This window comes from Falco peregrinus, chromosome 2 (assembly GCF_023634155.1).
Source record: "Falco peregrinus isolate bFalPer1 chromosome 2, bFalPer1.pri, whole genome shotgun sequence".
NCBI lineage: Eukaryota > Metazoa > Chordata > Aves > Falconiformes > Falconidae > Falco > Falco peregrinus.
The window spans coordinates 70755661-70777277 of NC_073722.1; the positions used below are offsets into that span (position 1 = coordinate 70755661).

Consider the following 21617-nt stretch of genomic DNA (forward strand, 5'->3'; position numbering starts at 1 on the left):
TGAGGCCAGGAAGCTACGATCACATTTTCCAGTTTTAACTGTATGTGTTGGTCCTAACTGGGAATGTTTCCTGCTAAACTGAGTTGTTCTTGTCTGTTTTATTTTGTAGTTGCTTTTTTAATTCATAAATTATGGACAAGAGGGGATAATAAATGTCAAACATACTTGCATATGATCTTGAACACAGGGAAAGAATATATTTTTGTAATATTTTATAGGGACACATTGCTTTGTGCTCTATAAGACCGTTAGGATTTGTTTGCTTATTCCAATAGTTGGCTAAAAGATACTCTGGGAATGCTGTTAGTAAATAACCACATACCCTACAATTTGATATTTCAAACATGCCTGTTTCTTTGAATTACAAGGCTTTTCTTTCATGCAGTTCTCTTAAAGTGCACCTCCTTCTGTTCCCCTTTCTAACCTGTATCTCTTCCTAGGCTCTCAGGGTATGCTTTCTGATGTGTCTGTTGCCTGTAATTGTTCTTCTGTAAACGTCCTGATGTTGGGGTTGGGGTTTTTTTAGGTTTTTTTGAGATACTGGAAAACATTTTTATTGCTGATTTTTTGACAATGATTGAAAAATAGTTAGATATGGCTGGTTACAGTAATCCAAATTTATTTGGATAACAGTTACTGATAGCTTTATTATAAAAGTGTTCAGAGCATTTGGGTTGGGTACTTGTCAATCAATCCACCAAGGGAATTTTGTGTGTTTATCCAGGCCTTTGTGTATTTTATTACTCTTCATTTGAGCCCAGAGTAAGAATTAATGTGTCACTGCTCTAACCTTTTTGAAGAACATCTTTATGTAAATTCTTCTTGAGGGTTTTTAAGGTTTCCTGTGGTGAATATTAAGAATATCATATCCTATATTGCTGGGTGTTTCTTTAATGCATTTTGAGGTGGGCAGGGGTGGTGGTGATGGGGACGGACGACTTCAGGTGGCATAGCTACTTCTGGTTGTTATTTTCAAGTACAGTTTGACCTGAGCTTATAAGGGGATAGGTTATGTAACGTTAAAGAGTTGAAGAAAAGTATTGCTACATACTTTTCTTATTGTTAGGAACTGTATGTCTTGGAGAAGGCCAGTAGTGTAATGAAAAGACCATAGCAACTTCTGAAGTGGTGGGAAGGGGTAATACTGTGATCTTGGAATCCTCTGAGAACAGGTAACTTTGTTGGAAGGACAGAGTTAGGAATGCAGATTTAAGGACACTGAAATACTCCCTTACCTCGTATATGGGGTTTGCATGGCAAGGTTCTGGTAGTGGCAGGGGTACTGTGGTGGCTTCTGTGAGAAGCTGCTGGGAGCTTTCCCTGTATCTGATAGAGCCCATGCCAGCCAGCTGCAAGACGGACCTGACGCGGAGTGAGGCCAAGACCTTCAGTGACAGTGGTAGTGCCAGAGCAGATTATCCTGAGCCCACCTTGAAGACTGTGATGAGGCAGGCTGTGCCCCTGCAGCCTACTGTGGTTAACCAGGGAGGTTAACAGTAGAGCAGGTATCCACCTGCAGCCCATGGAGGACCCCATGCTGGAGCAGGTGGATGCCTTGGGGAGGCTGTGACCCCTTAGGAAGCCCTGTGCTGGAGCAGGGTCCTGGCAGGACCTGTGGCCCCATGGAGAGAGAAGCCCGGGCCGGGGTAGTTTTGCTGGCAGGACTTGTGACCCCACAGGGGACCCATGCTGGAGCAGTTCATGAAGGTCTGTGGGAAGGACTTACGTTGGAGAGGTTTGTGGAGGACTGTCTCCTGTGGGAGGGACCCCATGCTGGAGCAAGGGGTGAGTGTGAGACCTTCCCCCTGAGGAGGAAGGAGCATCAGAGACAGTGTGATGGACTGATGGCAGCCCCATTCCCTGTCCCCCTGCACCATTAAGGGGGCCAGGTAGAGAATTCAGGAGTGATGTTACACCTGGGAAGGAGGGAGAGAGGTGGGGGAAGGTGTTCTAAGGTTTAGTTTTTTGCTCATTTGACATAAATTAATTTCCCAAAGTCAAGTCTGTTTTGCCCATGACAGTAGTTGCTGAGTGATCTCCCTGTCTTGACCCATGAGCCTTTCATTATATTTTCTTTCCGGAGTCCAGCTGAGGAGGGGAGTGTTGGAGCAGCTTTGGTGGGCACCAAATCCACCACACTTCAGCTGGGTAATTCGACAGAAATGACAGGATTTCAGCCCCATTCTGTGGTTCCAAGCTAATGGTGAGTCTCAGTGCCATTCTTCTCTGCTGTGCCACCCATCTGTTTGCAAAAAGATCCCTGTGTGTTCATTGAAATGGCGGAAGTAGTTGAGACAAGGTTATCCTGTGAAAAACGTTATCCACATCATTGAGAGGTAACAAAATAGCTCCTGGCACAATATGCAGACCTGGCTTTGCAGTTGGTCGCATGCAGCCTTCTCCTGTAAAGTTACAAGGTGCTACAGGGGGTGAAGCAATCTTTCCTTTGCAAGTTTGAGGCTTAAATCCTGCAAAAGTGTTTTGTTTAAAGAATCGGCTTCCCTTAGGTATCATGGAGTTATGCTGCATGAGGACTGCTTGTACTGTGCTTAAATGGGTTGGATTTTGGCTTAGGCGGGGCATTTCACTTGAGGAGTGACAGGGTGAAGGTACAACTAGAAGGCCACATCAAGTGCCTTAGCATCTGGAAACAAGGTGGCAATATACTGGGGACACTACGTGGTAGACATAGCCCTTCCTTTTACAGACACCTTCCTAATGTAACTTCTGTCCACAGTTAGGTGAGCTTCTCTGAGGCAGTTCTGTCTTTGCTGTTGTGTTCTCCAGTTATGATTGAAATGTCAGAAAATATTAAAAATAGTCATCAGAGCTGGGATATTTGAAGTGTCTTTTCTTCTTCTTTTTTATTTATTTTACTTTTGAGCCTTCATACATCAAGAAATTATGCTAGCAAGGCTCATCTTAGTCTTCTGTGAAGCAGTTTCCTTGCCAGCCTGTAGCACCTTCTGATGATGACACCAGGGACTAGAATTGGTTAATGGCTTCAACAGCCGTTTGGGGGCTCTGTTGTGGTGGGTTTTATTGGCCTCAGCTGTTGTTTGATAAAGATGTTCCCCCCAACATATTGCATGAAGAGGAGTCAGTGATCTTTAGTAAATACTGACCATTTCTACTGCAACTGGCTGCCAAGTCTATTTTATAATGGTTATTTCTGGGTCGCAGGTGCTATTGCCTTTTTTCACGTGGCCTGTTTTCCATGCTGCCAGCTGAGATAACTGTCAAAGGAACTCCTATTTTCTCCGTAAATTTGGTATACGTGGGCTTTGTTGAGGCACGATCCTCTTGTCTACTCCTGATTTTGGTTTACAAGTGCTGTTATTCTAAGGTGACTTCATGCATCAGCATCTTCTTTATGATGGATTCTTTATGCAGTATTGACTAGTTCCTCCAGTGTGAGCCCCCAGCTTTCTGTGAAGCAACATACCTTGTCCTTGAGTGACATTAAGCCTTTAAACAAGTACAGCTGTGAGCACTTCAGGTTACACTGCAAGGTCTTCTTGGCCACTGGGAAAAAAACCAATGCTAAATTTCTACAGGAATCCTCATAATTTCTTATTACTGTATATTTTCCAGAATCTAATTTCTGACGCTTCCACCATCCAGTGAGCAGATCCAGTAAAAAAACCATCCTCGGTCTTCAGATACATCATGTCTAAAAATGACAGATGAAACCCTGATCTTTTAGAAAAGGGTGTTGTCTCACAAAGGGAGTTTGTTACTGGGTGTGCAATGAGCCAGTCTCGCACGCAGAGCCGAGATACCATTTATTGTGTGTCTGTACAGGGATGGGGGCTAGATGGTAAACGCAGAAAGCTAGCACACCTCTTAACACATGGCAAAACATTTTATACAATTTCAACAGTAGTTAACAATTATGTTTAGTCACACTTAATTCTCACTGATTCTGAGGAGCCTTGTGTCCATTTAAAGGTACAGAATTCTTTTTTTCACTGACAGTGATCAGTGGCGAGAGGGTTTTTGTTAGGAGGCTTTCTTTACTCGAGGGTGGATCTTTTAGTATGCTGATTTGGATAGTTCATACATAGTTCAAGTAATTTTCTGTTTGGTCTTATTAACCATTTGGTTCTTCTTGAGCTTATCTTGTTGTGCCCCAGCTTGACATATTTATGGTGTCTGTTTCTTTTCCCAAGGCCATGTTTTGTTAACTATTTGTAACATCCTCTGTTTTTCAAATACTTTCTTGTGTTTAGTTATAGATATTTACATATTTTGTCTAAATTTCAAGTTAAATAATACTGACCTTCTATTAATCGTGCAGCTGGGAACCAGTTGGCTACAAGGGTTGCTTATTCCAGTGATGTTTCAGAGTCAGGAGTAGGTTCCAGGCAGGCTTTACATCATCAAGTGTGCCTAATCTAATGACAGTAGCTTATGTAAAATGAAACCTGATAGTTTTTGTTAGAAAACAACAGAACATGAGTTCCACTGATAAAATTTTGGGTTGAGCCTTATGCTGCCATATAAATAGTTGAGGGTTTGTTTTTTTTTACCAGGTAGAAACATATTTTCATGTCTTAAAATTCAAGTGGACAAAAAAACCTAATAGGAACTTGCACATGTTATGAATGCTATAGTATAATTTTTTAAATTGAAAAGAAATTTTGTCTTCTAAATTACTCGCCCTTCTGTATGCTACTCCTAAAAAATTCCTGCTAAGAAAAAAAATGTGTAGTTTAAAAAAAGATCCCAGTGATCCAATGTGTCTGAATGGTGAATGTGTTGCCAGGTAACATCTTCATAGAGATGAAAGCAGCGTCCATGTACTGCCTGAGGAAATCTGTGGAGGGGGATGTTTATCATGTGAAAACTCAGTTTTGGGTGGCTGAACGTTTTTGGCAGCACCTTGTCCCTTTGCTACCACTTTGGTGAGCCCAGCGCTGCCTGGGAGGCTTTGCTCTGTTCCCCTTGGCAGCTGTGGATCACAGTGACTCATCCTCTTGTTCCTGTCACCTGAAGTAGTTAGTGTTCTTGGCGGAAAAAAAAAAAATAAAATTTTTTTTCATTGTTCCTTCCTTTTTAGCTCATAGTAACCCTGAAAGCCAGAAGCTTGTAGGCAGCTGCACAGGAACACACTCAGAATTAAGGAGTGTTAAACTGTTGCTGTTAGGTCAAAAATTTGGTCTTTGGCTGCTGCTTTATATACTGGACCGTAGCTTTGGTCATACATGGCCTGGTACAGAAGTGCAAAACTCTGATTGATTAAAAAGTAAATAGTCTAGTACGGTGGCTGTTACTGTTCAGCAGGAATGCCCAAGAATATGCCGTGTGTTGAACCATGTTGTAAAATGGAGGGGGGAGATTTTCAGTCAGCCTGCAAATACTTAGTGAGCTATTAAAAATGTTCCTGGCTTTCAAAAATACAGTTTTGTTGGAGTTTCTGGGATGACAGGAAAATTTTATGTGTAGCAAGTCTAAAAAGTTATGAATAAGTAGATGTAAAAACAAAATAAAGCTGCAGAGTGACCTGACTTTTTTTTGCATGTGGAGTGTCAAACCATTTAATAACTTGTGCTGTAGCCACTGCTGTAGTGCCAATGTTTCTCAAAATGCAAAACTGCAAATTGTCATCAGACAAATGCAATTCATTGGGTTATTGAGGTGATGACAGTTCATTGGTGTGTTTTCCCTACAAATGAAGAGGAAAGTTTGTTGGTTGGGGGGGTTGTTTGGTTTTGTTTTTTTTTTCATGAAAGTATGGTGTGCTATAAATATAGTTACATACAGCATAAGTTGTATGAAATTACAGGAGAAGCATTAGAGGGAGATAATTTGCAAGAACTTGAATATTGAATAGCTTTTCTTACGGGTAGCCTCCTCTGAGAGTATTAATTTAGTGTACAGCTTCATTTTAAAATTAATAATATATAAAAAAAATCGTTCTTGCTTTGCTGCATGCTTGTATTTTATTTATGTGTGCACACATGGTCCACTAATTAAGCACAGCTCTTTATGGTTTATTTATTTGTTCTAGAGAGGCTGCTTAATATTTGAGAGAAACAGTAATGATGTGCCTGACCTTTGCAGTGGCTGTGTTAATGGTAAGATGGGTTTTGCAGGAGCCTGCAAAAAAAATAGGTTGATTGTTTTTCTCCATTTGCTGGAATATGCTCAAGAGACCTGAAAGCGCGCGCACACACAAACAAGGCGGGGGTGGGGGTGAAGCCTAAGTGGTTAAAGAGTATTTTCATGTGTTTTCAGATGTCAGGATGGTACTGACAGGCTGAGGTAAAGGGTTAAAAACTTTGTTTCTTTGCTTTTTGTTGTGGTCTGTGTTTTATTACCAAACCACCAGGGTATAGTATATTCACCACATGGTGAATAGTTGTTAGTTTGTTTTTCTTAATACCAATATAAAGAAATAAATGTAAATGGATATGGAGACCAGTCCAGGATAAGCTGGCATGACTCTTTTGTGTGGTGGTCTGGTAGTGGGATTTGTCACTAAAATTCCTAAAAATACATGTGGTATGTATGCACAAATGTTATTGTCTTTGCCTTTTTTATGGCTTTTGCTTAATACAGATTCCCACCTCTTTTTACAAAAATGTCTCCTGAGCCTGTGCTGTGGTGAGGAACTCTGTGCTGGCAGTTCAGCCCGCCGCTCCTTCCCCCTCCTGCCTCTCCCAGCTCCACACGCTTCCCTGTTGTGCATGTTATGTGCACAGTTGCTGTCTGATGAGGCTCTCGGGTTTTATTTCTGATAAAAGCGAAACCACTGGGAGCGAAAGATTTGGTGGAAGGGCTAATAGCAGAGATTTAGAAAAAGCAGAAAAAGAAGGCAGGTGTGGAGAGGCTGATGGATACCTGTGTGTTGAGATGGTAATGCTGCTATATATAAAGCAATGGAAATTAAATGTTATATTTATAAAAGGATTTTGGTTGGTCCAGGCGTTTGTGGGTGATACCAGTAAACAGTGATGTTTAACTGACTTCCACATGAACATGACCATTTCTTAGATTGTTCTTCTGTGGAAGCTCTGTGTGTGTGTACATACAGAATTAATATTATCATAATGGAAGATGCAAGTTGTGGTCTATTCAGTTTCTCATGTTTTTTTCTAATTAATCGTTAATCACCTGCTATTGGAATGTATCTTTTTTCTTTAATTATCCACTGGTACGTGTTAGAAATCTGCCTGCAGAGCTCTTACAGTGCCGCAGGGTATGCCATATTTTTCTTTTAATCAGTAGGTAACATTTCATAGCTTTTGTTTGTTTGACTGCTTGTCTGTTTTGCTCTGTCTTTATAAATATAAAAATCTACTTTCATCACACATGCATATAGAGTAGTTTCTGCAAAATAATAGGATGCTGCATGGGTTTTTTAACACTGCGATACCTTTGGGAAGAACAGAGGCAGTTGTCTTGCAAAGGAATGCAAGCTAATGGTATGTGCTTCTTCTAGTCAAACTGATTGGACGTGAGTAATAAGTTTTCCCTCTCCTTCCTCCACACAGGAAATATTGGATCATTAGGACTAGCAAGCCTTCTGGGTTTTTGGTTTTGTTTTTGATGGTTGCTTGGAGAATTGCGGAGTTCTCATTCACCTTCCTTTTCCTTGCAGTGATTATTCTTTCTCCATGTTGCATAATGAATTATTGTTTATAGCTCATGTATCTGCCTGAGGATGGGTGAGGAGCTGACCAAGAGCTTTATGGGTCAGGATTAAAGGGAGGGCAGGGACATTATCGTGCAGGGGTCTGCTACAGGCTGCCTGACCAGGAAGGGTGAGCAGATAAGGCCTTCTATAGACAGATAGGAGCAGCCTCACATTCACAAGTCCTGGTTGTCATGGGGGACTTCAGCCACCCCAGTATCTGTTGGAGGGACAACACGGCAGGGCAATAAGCAATCCAGGGGGTTGTTCCTGGAACGTGTTGATGATAAATTCCTTTGCCAAGTGCTAGAGGAGCCAGTGAGGAGAGGTGCTACGCTGGACCTTGTTCTCACCAACAAGGAGGGGCCGGTGGTGAATGTGAAGCTGCAGTGACCATGCAATGGTGAAGTTCAAGATCCTTAAGGCAGCGAGGAGGGCGCACAGCAAGCTTGCTATGCCGGTGTGCAGGAGAGCAGACTTCAGCCTCTTCAGGGATCTGCTTGGTAGAGTAGTGTGGGATAAAGCCCTGGAGGGAAGACGGGCCTGAGAAAGCTGGTTGATATTCAAGGATCACCTCCTCCAAGCTCAGGAGCAGTGTGTCCCAACAAAGAGGAAGTCAGGCAGAAGTGCCAGCAGGCTTGTGTGGATGAACATGGAGCTCCTGGAGAAACTCCAACACAAAAAAGAATTCTACAGAAGATGGAACAAGAACAGGTAGCCTGGGAGGAATTTGTCTGAGCAGGGATCAGGTGAGGAAAGCTAAGGCCCTGCTAGAATTAAATCTGACCAGGAATGTCAAGGGCAACAAGAAAAGCTTATGTGGGTACATCAGTGATAAAAGGAAGGCTAGGGAAAATGAGGGCCCTCTCTGGAAGGAAGCAGGAGACCTGGTTACCTGAGATATGGGGAAGGCTGAGGTACTCAATGACTTTATTGCCTTGTTTTTCACTGGCAAGTGCTCCAGCCACACTGCCCAAGTTGAAGAAGGCAAAGGCAGGGACTGAGAGAATGAAAAACTACCTACTGTAGGAGAAGGTCAGGTTGAATACCATCTAAGGAGCCTGAAGATGCACAAGTCTATGGGATCTGATGAGATGCATCTGCAGGTTCTGAGGGAGCTGGTGGATGAAGTTGCTAAGCCCCTATCCATCATATTTAAGAGGTCATGGCACTCAGGTGAAGTTCCCACTGACTGGAAAAGGGAAACGTAACCCCCCTTTTTAAAAAGGAAAATAAGGAAGGCCTGAGGAACTACAGGGCAGTCAGTCTCATCTCTCTGCCCAGCAAGATCAAGGAGCTGATCCTCCTGGAAACTATGCCAGTATTGGGACCAGTGCTGTTTAATTTCTTTGTCAGTGACATAGACAGTGGGATTGAGTGCACCTGCAGCAGGTTTGCTGATGACACCAAGCTGTGTGGTGCAGTTGACACGCTGGAGGGAAGGGATGCCATCCGGAGGGACCTCGACAGCCTTGAGAGGTGGTGGGCCCGTGTGAACCCCATCAAGTTCAACAAGGCCAGGTGCATGGTGCTGCACATGGGTGAGGACCATCTCAAGTACAAATGTAGGCTGGGTCGGGAATGGATTGAGAGCAGCCCCGAGGAGAAAGACTTTTGGGGGGAGGTGGGGGGGGGTGGCGGGGATCATTAACAAGAAGTAACAAGAAGCTCAGTGTGACCAGGCAATGTGTGCCTGCAGCCCAGAAAGCCAACCATATGCTGGGCTGCATCAAAAGAAGCGTGGCCAGCAGGTCAAGGGAGGCGGTTCTCCCCCTCTGCTCTGCTCTCGTGAGACCCCACTTGGCAGACTGCCTTCAGCTCTGGGGCTCCCAACATAAGGAGGGCATGGAGCTGCTGGAGTGGGTCCAGAGGAGGGCCACAAAGATGATGAGAGGGCTGGAGCACCTCTCCTGTGAAGACAGGCTGAGAGAGTTGGGGTGGTTCAGCCTGCAGAAGGGAAGGCTCTGCGGACACCTTATTGCAGCCTTCCAGTACCTAAAGGGGACTTACAGGGAAGCTGGAGAGAGACTTTTTGCAAGGGCCTGTAGTGCCAGGGCAAGGGGGAATGGCTTATTACTGAAAGAGGGTAGATATAGATTAGATATTAGGAAGAAATTCTTTACTGTGAGGGTGGTGAGGCACTGGAACAGGTGGCCCAGAGCAGCTGTGGATGCCCCATCCCTGGCCGTGTTCAGGGCCAGGCTGGATGGGGTTTTGAGCAACGTGATCTGGTGGAAGGTGTCCCTGCCCATGGCAGGGGGTTGGGACTAGATGATCTTTAATGTCCCTTCTGACCCAAACCATTCTATGGTTCTGTGATATAGGTATCTGGCTTTTGAGGGTCTGCTGCAGATATATGAAAGATTGACAAAGCATATAACCTATTTTTTGTGAATGTCATGGGATGGGGTTAACTGCAGTAGCTGCAGAGAAGGGGGTGAGGTTTTTATCTTTAACAGCCTACCTCTTGCAGAAGTACCATTTAAAACATAAACTAATTTCAAGTGGTCTAGTTCTTGTCAGTTGGGTGAGAGGTTTGCCATGGCTCTGTGGCAGGGCTTTCCAGAGCTGAGGACTGTATTTTAACTTCGACGTTGGTTGTAGGTCTCATTGCTTCAGGAGAATCCCAGTGATGTCTGGGACATCACAAACATTCACCTTTTCCCTGTTTTGTGCCATGTTTAAGTCTGAGAGCAGTTGGACTTCAGTGTATTGGTAAGACCCACATTCATTAGTCCCACCAGACTATTTCAGTAAATGGATTGCTGGAGCTGGTGCAGTAAAAAGGAGAAAAAAAAAAAAGAAATTGAGCTCCACGCCCCGCCCCCCCACCCCCCCCCCACCCCCCCAAAAAAAAAAAGCCCAGCATTTTCTGAAGATGCTTGTGTTTAAAATAGCAGTGGAAAATAACTGCATGAAGTGAAATTGTTTATTATCTGCTCTGTTGTTACTTCTGGTGTAAGTGAAGAGTTCTTGGCTTGGTCTTTAAATGAGGTGTGTGATCTGTGGGCTGTTTCTGAAGTACACTGATTGTTAGCTTCAGTTTCCTTCTTATTTCACAGATACATTGATCTGCTGCATTAGGGTTTTGTGTCTCACAATGTGACAGAGCTGCCAGTAAGACACTCCACGGGACACAAGGCCCTTTGGCAGGGACAGGGCTGCACTGCAGATGTGGCCAGCTGGGACCAGCCCAGAGGCCACCTCCCTGCTTGGAGCTCCCAAACAACCTGACCCTCCCACAGCTGTGGCAGGGATCAGTGTAATTACCCTGTGGCTGGTGAGGCAGGCAGTGCCTAATGCCACTCTGATTGAACTGTGAGGGAAAGGGGATTAAGCTGGGATAACACTCCAGCGTCATCCTGGCAGCTGACAGCATCAACTTCAAGCCTTCTCGCTCCAGCTGGCTCCAAGAGTGTGAGAGCAGAAGCATCTGAAGTTTGCTGTATGCCTCAGACCTTACGTGACAGCAGTACGCAGCTTGCTAGTTGCTGCCATGTTGCTAGGGTAACCTGCCTATTTATTCATTTATTTCCAACTTCAGACTGATGCATCCTCTGCCCTGCCTTTGCTGGAGTGGTCTGTTTGGCACTCAGGACCGCTTTGATGGGCTTCAAATGTATCTTGAGTAGCTAACTATTATGCAGGGAACACATCTTCTATCTCCCTGTCCCAACTTGTTAGAGAGAGGTCTGTCTTGGATTTTAGCATATTAATTGGAGTGTATCTATGTATGTCCATGCAGGGTAATTAAATATTGCACTTGTTTGTGCATCTTATGCTCTTAATGGAAGGAAGTGTTATATCAGTGTTCTCTAGTGCTGCTAGAGCAGTTTAAGCTTTATTCCCTTCTTTCCCCGATATTCCCATGCCTTTTGGGGGGCTTGTTTGAATGTATCTACCTGTAAATATGGCCTAAATCTTCCTCTGTTTTTTTTATAAGGATGAATTAGTTGTTCTTGCATGCATGAATAATGTTGCCAGCAGAATACATGCACTTTAATGGTATCTTTGATAATCTATGTACAATTTAAACTACAAATTATGAGACAGTAGAAAATCCATGTTAACACTGCTTTGCAGCAGAGGTGTCTTTTGAAATGTGTCATTATCAGCAATAGAGCCTTTGCTGTAAAAAGTGACCAGATACTTTTGTTTTTTTTCCACTCAGCTGTCCCATTTCCTCCAAGTCACCGGCTCACAGCTAAGGAAGTATTTGATAATGATGGAAAACCTCGTGTGGATATCTTAAAGGCACACCTTATGAAAGAAGGGAGACTGGAAGAGAGCGTTGCTTTGAGAATAATAACAGAGGGAGCTTCAATTCTCCGTCAGGAAAAAAATTTGCTGGACATAGATGCACCAGTCACAGGTTAGTATGGAGTTACGGTGATGGAGGGGATGATTGCTGGTTTGGGATGTGTTAAGTAATACATTAGTGTATGTGGCTTCCTAAGGAGCTGAAAGGCAGCTTGAAAATATTTTTTTTTTCTCCAATATTTGATTCTCTTTTTGTCTGCTACCACTAGGATAATGGAGGCCATCAAGCAGCTTGTAAATTAGAGGAAAGGATCACATCTGCTGAGCCTTCTGTTTCTAAGGCAGAGAACATTTTTAGTTGTTAGAAGATCAGAACTTTCTTAAACTTCAGAAAATATCTGGGCTTTGCACCACGTATTAATTCCGTGATTTTATAGATGTAATTTACCATAGTAGCACTGTTCAGACATACAGACTGTTGGGCTCTGAAGGAACAATGGTGTCAGAGTAAATGGAAATTTTAATTAAATGCTAAAGGAAAATAACAAGTGCACTGTAAAGGAAAAAAATTAGCAGAATCCCAGTTTGTGTTGCCTGGGGGATTAATGAATTCTGCTGGTTGCAGAACCCATCCTGCCCTTGACTATCAAACTACCACCCACTCATTAATCCTCAGGAAATGCCTTATACTTTGAATTTCCTTCTCTAATTGTCTCCTGCCTCTGACTGCATTCTGAATGTATGAATGCATTTGCTTGCTGTAATGTGCCTCCTCCTCTGTTTTGTTGTTGTTATTGGATATGAATGGATTTTTGGCAAGAAATTTTCTGTGGCATAGAAAGTTAGCTGTGGGGCAAAAAGTAACTGATTCCAGCCAGCTTGAACTATGAAACCGAAGTACAAAACTCTGTTTAAGAAGGCAGGTTTTTTTGTCACTTTTGTTTCTGGAGAGACCTAACAAAGATTAAAGAAATAGGTTCATCTGCTGCAGAAGAATGGTTACCTGTCTTTATCATTAGTACTGGTAGCATTCACCAAAAACTATACGGAAGTAGCAAAACCTTCATTTTCAGGAAATCTCTGAAGAGCATAGTATCCAGACTAGAATGATGCACAAGTTATTAAAGCTTGTAATTTTAAAAATGACATTGAAATAGGGGATTGTAGATTGACCTGGAGAGGTAATGTGTATCATCTTTTATGTAATAATTAGCTTGTCATACTGCCATACAATTCTGATGGAAAAGACGTCAATCATGTTGTGGCTTATGTATGAATAAAGGAAATAGGATGAATAAAAAGATCCCCTGAGTAGGCTAGGAGTGAAGCTCTGCAGACGTTTTCTTTGACACTTTAGGATAAATGAAAGAAGTCATAGAGGTGTGCAATACCATGTCCATAACTGAGTAGCAGACATTCAGAAAATTCTACTTTTCTGTAGATTTTTTTCCTTCTATTTGAGTGTAATTTTTTAAAATCCATTGAGTGGTGTAGACTGTAGGAGGATAGGTGTGGTGTGGTGTGTCCTGGCTGATTTCTATAAGTCCATGTTTAATGTGTTCTCTCTGTCTGTCTTTTAAATTTTTCTCTTTAGATTTTTTTCTTAAATGCTTTTGAAGGTATCGGAATTGTTCTGAATTATATTTTGGAGATTAATCTCCTGAAGGTTACCCCATTGTATAACACTGGTATAATTTAAGTCTTTGATTCTTTTTTCAGTTGAGCCTACACATTGCTTTGTTCCTGCTTTTGAAATTATTCTCATGCAGTGGTTGTGATCAGCAGTCTTCGGGGTGGCTACTGTCTTTTAAACTAGCGTAGGAAAGCTGGGCTCCTAATGCTTGTTAGCACTTCTCAGCTACCCCGCTAATGTTCTATATGAACAAACATGAAAGCTGGAGCTATGAAAGCAATCATCAAAAGAAGGAAAAAAAAAATATGAGGGGGCGGTTGGGAAAGCTTGTGAAGCATGTTGTTGTGGGCCTGACAGTTTTCTTTGCATGAGTAGTATGACAGCAGGTGACTAGATAAAGAGAGTATCAGTTGACCAATGATGTGGTCGAAGTGCAAGATACACAGGCAATCAAGAGATAACTATGGAGTACAAGAAAGCTTTTTTCAAATGTATGGAAGAACAAACAAAATCACTGACAGAGTGGAGAAGAAAATAAGTTTTAGATTTTAGGCATGGCAAACAGTCTTGTTGGAGTGACAGTCATAAATCATTAATATGGGGTGCTTTGTGTGAGATGCATTCATCTTTTAGAAACATATCCCTATAGCTGGGTAATGAGATGGCGATCATCAAAAAGGGGAGGTATAACAGCAAAACTGTTGAAATAAGAGCACTGTGGGTTAGTACAGTGATATGCTTGATAAATGGTAAAGAACATGCAAAGTTTTTTCATAAAGCCTTGTGTAGCCATCCCTCAGCTCAAAATTTATTCTGTTTATTTTAAGGGGTGATATAATTGTCCTCAGAAAAAATATCAGAGTTGTGTTTATAAGCAAAGTCATGTGAAACAAAGTGGGTACATAGAAGACCTGGATTTGAAGGAGATGATTTGTGTGATGGGGGGAGACATACAAACAGCCTTAATGTGGAATGCAAAGTCCATTATTTTGCATTTATGTGTGAAACTTACTCTGTGTCTGTAGTTAGCTGGAAGCACCAATGTGACACTCACTTTGAAGTAATACATTTTGTTTTCAAATTTGGCAAGGTTATAAGCCTTTTGAATTATTGCTAATTAATTTGCAACCTTTAGCTCAAATTCTGTCATTTGTTACATACATATGTACATGCATGGATGGTTTGCTACAGTTCTGGCTTATAACCCAGGTGAACTATTTCTGCATTTGTTAGACAGATTGGCTGTTCACTGGGTATAAATCTCAACAGAGCTGGGACTAAGGAAAGACTCAGAGTCCTCTGCTATCAGGACTCTTCTTGCATCTGGGAAGTGTTGAGGCAACTTTGTCTTGACTTGTGCATGTGAGTTGGGAAGGATGGAGAGAATTAGGTCAAAAGAAGTGAGTGTATTGAGTGGGAGGCTGAAAGTAGGGGTGAGTAGTGACAGGCTGCTCAAGAGATGACAAGGAGGTGATTGAGACTGGCCACTTGACTTGAAGATGAGTATGTGATAGAGGTGAAAAGCTTGGGAGACAAGAAAATGGCCAAGAGGCTGTCAGAGGTTGTCAGGGGATGGCTGGGCAGGCAAAGTAGGAGGATCAGCAAGAGGCTGACAGTATTTGGACTAGTATTGGGACTAGCTGGGCAAGGCATCTGCTCTGTCACCTGCTCTGGGAGGTGAAGGGGCATATGGTGGAATGGGCCCGGCTGTAGAGCAACAGCTGTGGTAGAAGCAGTTACTAGTATAGATCTGTCTCATGACTGGAAGCAGTGAGGGGTTGGCACAAGGGTTGCGAAGTAATCTGGGTTTCCAGTGTGGGGAAGAAGCGAGCCAGGCACCCTGGGCTACCAGGATGCTTTCCAGTTGCCTGCAGCACCATGGGGAGTGTCCATGCCGACCTTCACCCACCAGGGAATGGGCAGATGGCAAGGGGACAGGGAACCACCTTTCACAGATGGATTGTTCCTGACTTCTTCATCTATACCCTCTTCTTTTGGAGGCATGTGGTCTTTGTCTTAAGCTTGTGGGTTTAATGAGGTTGATCTACCACCAGATTACAGCTGTTCAGTGTTCAGATGAAAGACTTCTCTGTGGCAGCCTTAGAATTTCCAGTCCTGATTTATGTTCATAACAGTATAATGACACATGAAGAAATGGGCTCATTTTTAATTGATTTTTTTTTTCTAGAAAGCTAAGGAAGTATATGTCTGAACCTCCCTGATGGCAATACTTACTGAAGTCACGCTCCAAAGAACAGTTGGGAATGCAAGATTTTGGATTACCTGGATAGCTTTATGTGGCTTTATTATATAGGTTCATAACTATAACAGAGTGGTTCTGAGTAACTGATGTATGCTACCCTTTGCATGACGAGTAATTACCTGCTTGTGTTTGTGGACCCTCACTTCCAGATCTAAAACCTGCTGTTCTTAAGTACTGAGCACTCTTAACTGCATGCCAAACATGTGTCCCTTTGATTTCAGTGCATGGGTAACTTTCTCTGTGCCTGAATATACGAGAATACCTCTGTATATTCAAGAACTATCTATAAGATAAGTTCTTGGGATTTTTGAATGTTTTATGTCAGAAAAATGAATTTAGGTAAAGTTTTGACGGCAACGTTGCCTTGTTTGGCTCCCAGTAAAATGGATCCTTTACCTCACCTGTGTGTTGAACACAGTAATTAACACAGGTCTTTAGTAATTATGAAATACTGTTATACTGGGTGGTGTTGCAAGACTGTGAGCAAGCTGATCATGCTGTCTTCAGAGTAAGGTTCATAAACAGTTTGTAGCTAAAGCGTATTTCACACAATGAAGAGAACACAACTTGAAAGTTGCTCACTGGGTGAATATTCTGTCCACTGCATGGAAAAGAGCAGAAAGTGACTATATAATTAAGGAATCTGTAGCATGATGCATATGCAGGAGAGGTTGTACTTGAAACATTAATTCTGTCACATCCTAAATATGGATATTTTTTATTTTTGCCAAAATTTGTAGTGTTTACTTTAATTACTAGGTGTGTGATTTATTGACATTAGTGGGCCTCAGTTCAGTGGTCCTTTACAAAGCAACTGAACCTGCACTTTTGGAACATGGTAAATTGTTGTTTTCCAACATCTGCAAAAATTACCAGCTACAGGAGGTTAAATGGCTTTACTAATCTGGAGGGGCTAGGATTAAAATACAAGAACCCAAAGGTCGTGTTGCAGAATTTGTTGTCACCAGCTATTTTGGTGTTCAAAAACCAGCCAATTCCAGCTTCAAAGCTAGATCTAATTTTGAAGTTGGCCCTGTTTTGAGCAGAGGAGGTTGTTCTAGATGACATTCCCACCTTAACTTTTCTGTGATTTTTAATTTATACCTCCTTAAATAACATACTTAACTAGAGGGTAGACCTAGAACTCTAAGTGGTATGTTTGTTTAATATCTATTATTGTGTGTGTTTGTACCTTTTGGATTATTTTTCTTGAGGATATTGTTAGATTTTAAAAAATACTGAATGAAAATAGCATATCTCTTGCATATATGACTGCACAAGTGAATAAGCTAGTCAGAGGTGTGTGTTGGTGTTTTTCAGGTAAGTCTTTTTTTTTCCCTGTCAATGTCCATTTAAAAAGTAATTGCTCTGTTTCTTCTTGTAACATTTGACATCTCTCATTTTTTGTACGCAGTGTGCATTCCCTTTGCTTAGTCTCTGCCCATAGTTATTTACAAGACCTTCCTCCAGTAAACTAAGAACAAAAAACCCTAAGTCATATTCATCTTTATAGACTTGTGCTTTTTTGCATGTGATGATTTTCTGTAATGTATGAACATTACCAAGGCAGCTGCCTGTGTACAGATGTTCTCAATTCTGTTTCTGTGGGTGCCACCAGCAGCAGTGGCAACGATAATGGTTTCTGGCCTGGTAAAAATAGTCAGGCCATGTGCAGGCACGGGGGGCAGCATCTGTCAGTCCCTCATTTAGAAAAAATAGGAAATAGGTAAAACAAGCATATAATCTTCTTCTGAACCTTCAGGTACTTTACTGAGAAAGCCCTGACTCTGCTGTCCTGTGTTCAAAGCTTCCTGAAATGCCAGGTGCATGCAGCTTGGTATGTGAGGATAGGAGAGCACTGGATAAAGACAGAATAAAAGCTTACTGTTGCAGTGTAGGAAGTTTCAGTTTCTACAGGTCTTTTCCTTGGCCATATATTCCTCTACTAACTCCTGGTTTTGCAGTTCATGCATTTATGGATGTGGTAGATAAAAGGAAACCACTGTTCCTTGCTATTCTCTTTGCATTGCGTAATGTAAGGTAGGGTGTGTATGTATTTCCAGTAGGTATATAAGAACTAACCTTGTGCGTACTAAGGGGGAATACATCCACTTGCAGTTTCATTGTAATGTCTTTGAGTAAAAATTCTATTGGATTGGTTGAATGTTGCGGCAGTATGGATTTACAACTTACTTGATTTGCTTGTAATGTTTGTATTGTCATAAGCATGCTGAGAGTTTTTGCAAGTTGAACTCTAAATTGATGGGAAGGGAGACATTTTGGGCATTTGGGGATAGCCTCTGTCAGAGCTGCAGCAACTCTGGTGACCTTCAGAAACCTCTGCTGCATTATAGGCCCATAAAAACTATAGAGAGAGTGCCCTTTCCTGCCAGCACGTGCCTTTGAGGTCTTTGAGGCGTCCAGGTATTCTCTGGATATGTTATTTCATGGGATGGTAGGGTCTCCTAGGCCTGAATATTTCCTCATGTTCCACATAATTTTTCCTTTGCCTAATTTCTCTACTTAAGTAGCATAAAATAATATTAGTAGGTTGCTAGTGCTGTGCAAATTACAACTTTGTAAAAATCAAGAATGTCTAGCTAAAGTGATCAATGCTAAGGCAAGCTACTAGAAGCATTTATGCCCACATTATAGTAAAAAGACAATCATGTTTAAAATTGCATTGAACTGTAGCACACGTAAATAATCTGATGCAATGGAGAGTCAAACTAAAACAGTTGTTTCTGATTTTTACCTTTGAAGCAGTTTAAGATAGAATTCCAGTATGGAAAATAAACAAGATTTCTTATCAGGGACCTACATGTCCTATGAGATCTAAGCATATTAGCACAAATCAAAGTTTGTCTGAAATTAATGTTTCAGTAAAAGCACGTTTAGTTAAAACTTCTCTATTTCTCACTTAAGTAATTTACTTTATACTCTAAACTTAATATACCATGATTACTGTTGAGGCAACTCTTTTGAATTTCCAGGACAGTGTTGTAACTAAAATATTTACTTACGTGTCATGAAAATAGCATATACATGATCAAATTTTAAATCTTCATCCTGAGTGGCTTGTGTCTTCACATTCCCAAATCTAAAAGCTTTAATGCCCATTTGAAGCCTAGATGCCTGCAGCTTCTGAGGGTAAGTGTTAACCAGAAGAATTATTTTCCCTTCTTTGCCATAATGCGCATACTCATTAGTTATCTTTAAAAAAATCTTTAATATTGTTTGTTATACTAAGAGTATGTAAGTGATGGCATCTGCCCTCCAAACAGGTTACAGTTCAACACTTTTTTTCTGTATCTTAGCCAAGTAATGGTGTCTTTCAGTTTTGAATAACTTCTTTAGCTGTTTTAACTGCTTTGGTATTCCTTCAGAAAATGTCCTGGAATTTTGTTTGTTCAAGCCTTTTAAGGCATGAGTCCCAAATGTTTCTGGTATAACTACAACATTTTGACTTTCTGTGTTGCTCTGGTATACGTTCCCTGTGTGGACCAGTAACATCTGAGCACCGCACACATTTCAGCAAATTATTCTTGCTCTCAGAAGAAATTGCTTGCAGTGAATTCTCCTGCATCATAGGAAAATGAACTTTGGCTGCCCTGAGGTAACTGTCGGTTTGAAATAAACTTTTGACTGGTTTCTTTCTTAGTATCAATTCACAATCTCATTTGTGTAAATAACATGACATTTCAACAGAACAGGTTGAAACCACCTCCAAGAGGAGGAAGGGGAAAGTATCAACAGCACCATCTACTCTTGCATCCTGCTTGAAAACAAATGATAGTCTAAATCTTTTTACAAGCCTGTATAAGGCAGGTGTATTCTCTGACTTAAAAATAAATCTCTGACATAAATAGTGAATTAGACTTGATGAAGAAATATTTCCCATCATTTTTTAAAATGTTAATATACTCTTTTTCTCAATGTGCGCATGAGCACAGTTTGCTGTTCAAATAATTATTTCTCTTTACATATTGCTGTTGAATGTGTTATTAAAATACAGAGAACCTGCACGTTAAACTCCTGTTAAAAATAATTTGTGATATAAACATACTGTTGAACAGCTAAAGTGAATTTGATTGGATCCTTTAATTGGATTGCTGATTAAAACTGACGCTGTTCCAGCTATTTTGCATGCTTTATTGAGAACTCATAATACATCAAATCACTTGTGGCTTAAAAACTGCGACTTTGGAAAGAAAGTGAAGATTTAAGGCTGTACGTATTCAGGTGTTTTTTTTTTTTTATTTGTTCCTTCCATAAATGCTTCTGTCAGTTCCAGATATAGATTGAAATATGCCTGCCTGTATCCCTGGTAGAACAAAGTGATTGCATCTTGTAGCTTAATTGAGCTGCTTCAGACATTAGCATCTGACATTTTGGCAGAGCTGATGTTTTCTAGTAGTGACTGCTTAAATCTATCATTATTGCCAAGACAGTGGACACTACAGATCGTATTCTCTACAACTACCTCCCTTGTTCTTACAAATAATCCATCTATAGTTAACTTGCTTTGGTGCAAAAATCGTAGTCAAATAAACTGGAGTGAAATTGTGGAATCTGAGATGCCCTTCAGATATGGAGCTTAATTTGATGCTGTGAAATGGAGGAACAAATATGTGTTGGGCTTCAAGTCAGTACAGAAATTGCACTGATTAAAAAATAACCAGCAAAAATAAAAAAAAAACCCACAACTGCTTGCAAATATCTAAGTCTTTAGGACTTCATTAGTCTTACCTTTTATTTACCATGTGGGTGCTTCTTCATCATGTAAAAATACTGACGGAACAATATAGCATGTTAGCATTTCTTGTAGGGCTGTTCCAAGAAGACATAAACACCATTACTATGATGTAGTATTGTAGTTTCTCGAAGATTTTTCTGAAACTTGTACATCAGGTTTTTTATTTGTTTTGCAATTGTGTAGTCAGTGGCACAATTTTAGTTAGGACTGGGTAGTTCTGGGTCTTAGACACTTGGATTATTTTTTGAAAATAACCATGACGCTTGCACTGTGTAATCCTCATTAGAAAGAAAGAGATCTTTTGTTCTTGCCTTTCATGTCCTCTTAGTTTTGCTTAGTTATTCCTCCTTTTGATTCTGGCCTCAGGTTAATTTAACTCAATCTTAGGTCATAGTTTATATTGGCAAGGGGTGTGGGAATGCAGTGGGATCACTGTTGAAATTGCAGCCACCCACATTCCTTCCTTCCCCATTTTGGATGGAGGAGCTACTGAAATGAGTAAGACCTAGAAGGGGGCAGAGGGAAATTCCAGGATATGTTTACCTTCCACCCCAGCAAAACAAAAATCTGCCAGTCACATATGAACCTGCACTCCCCACTTCGTGTGTGCGTGATGCTGGAAGGAGGATTGTTTCTGTCTTAATCACACTTTACCTGCAACAGTTGTAGAGCAGCTGTAGTGTTGAAGTCAAGCCAGGAACAGCTATGGGAGAGAAGAGGAGGAACTAAAGAGTGCAAGGGGGTGGACTGATAGCAAGACAGAGACAAACAGTGTTTTGTGTCAGCTGATCATTGCCACTTGGTGGAGGTACCACTATGTTGATGTGATTTGGGAGTCACTGTACAGATGTGTGCCCCTGTTGTTTAGAGCCCGGCAGTGCTTTTGGAGCTTAACACCAGCCATCTCTTGCCTTCTTCTGTGCTTTATGTTTGTGTGTCTAACCTCTCACCAAAACCTGACTGTGAAGCACTGGCAAGTGAAAAAGAGATAATTAGTAAATTAATTCCCAAGAGATATTATAAACATTACCTGTCATCACTTAGGAAGAGCATAACTGAGAGAGCA

The 21617-nt window shown here is 41.3% G+C and overlaps 1 protein-coding gene across 2 annotated transcripts in view; it reads left to right on the forward strand.

The window, feature by feature from the left end:
• The window catches only part of PPP3CA (protein phosphatase 3 catalytic subunit alpha), a 196567-nt gene that overhangs the window by 71149 nt on the left and 103801 nt on the right, over nt 1-21617 (forward strand). For both annotated transcript variants that reach the window (XM_055795230.1, XM_055795229.1), the window contains exon 2: nt 11811-12011. In XM_055795230.1, coding sequence (XP_055651205.1) covers nt 11811-12011 — 201 coding nt within the window. The remainder of the gene's footprint in view (nt 1-11810; nt 12012-21617) is intronic.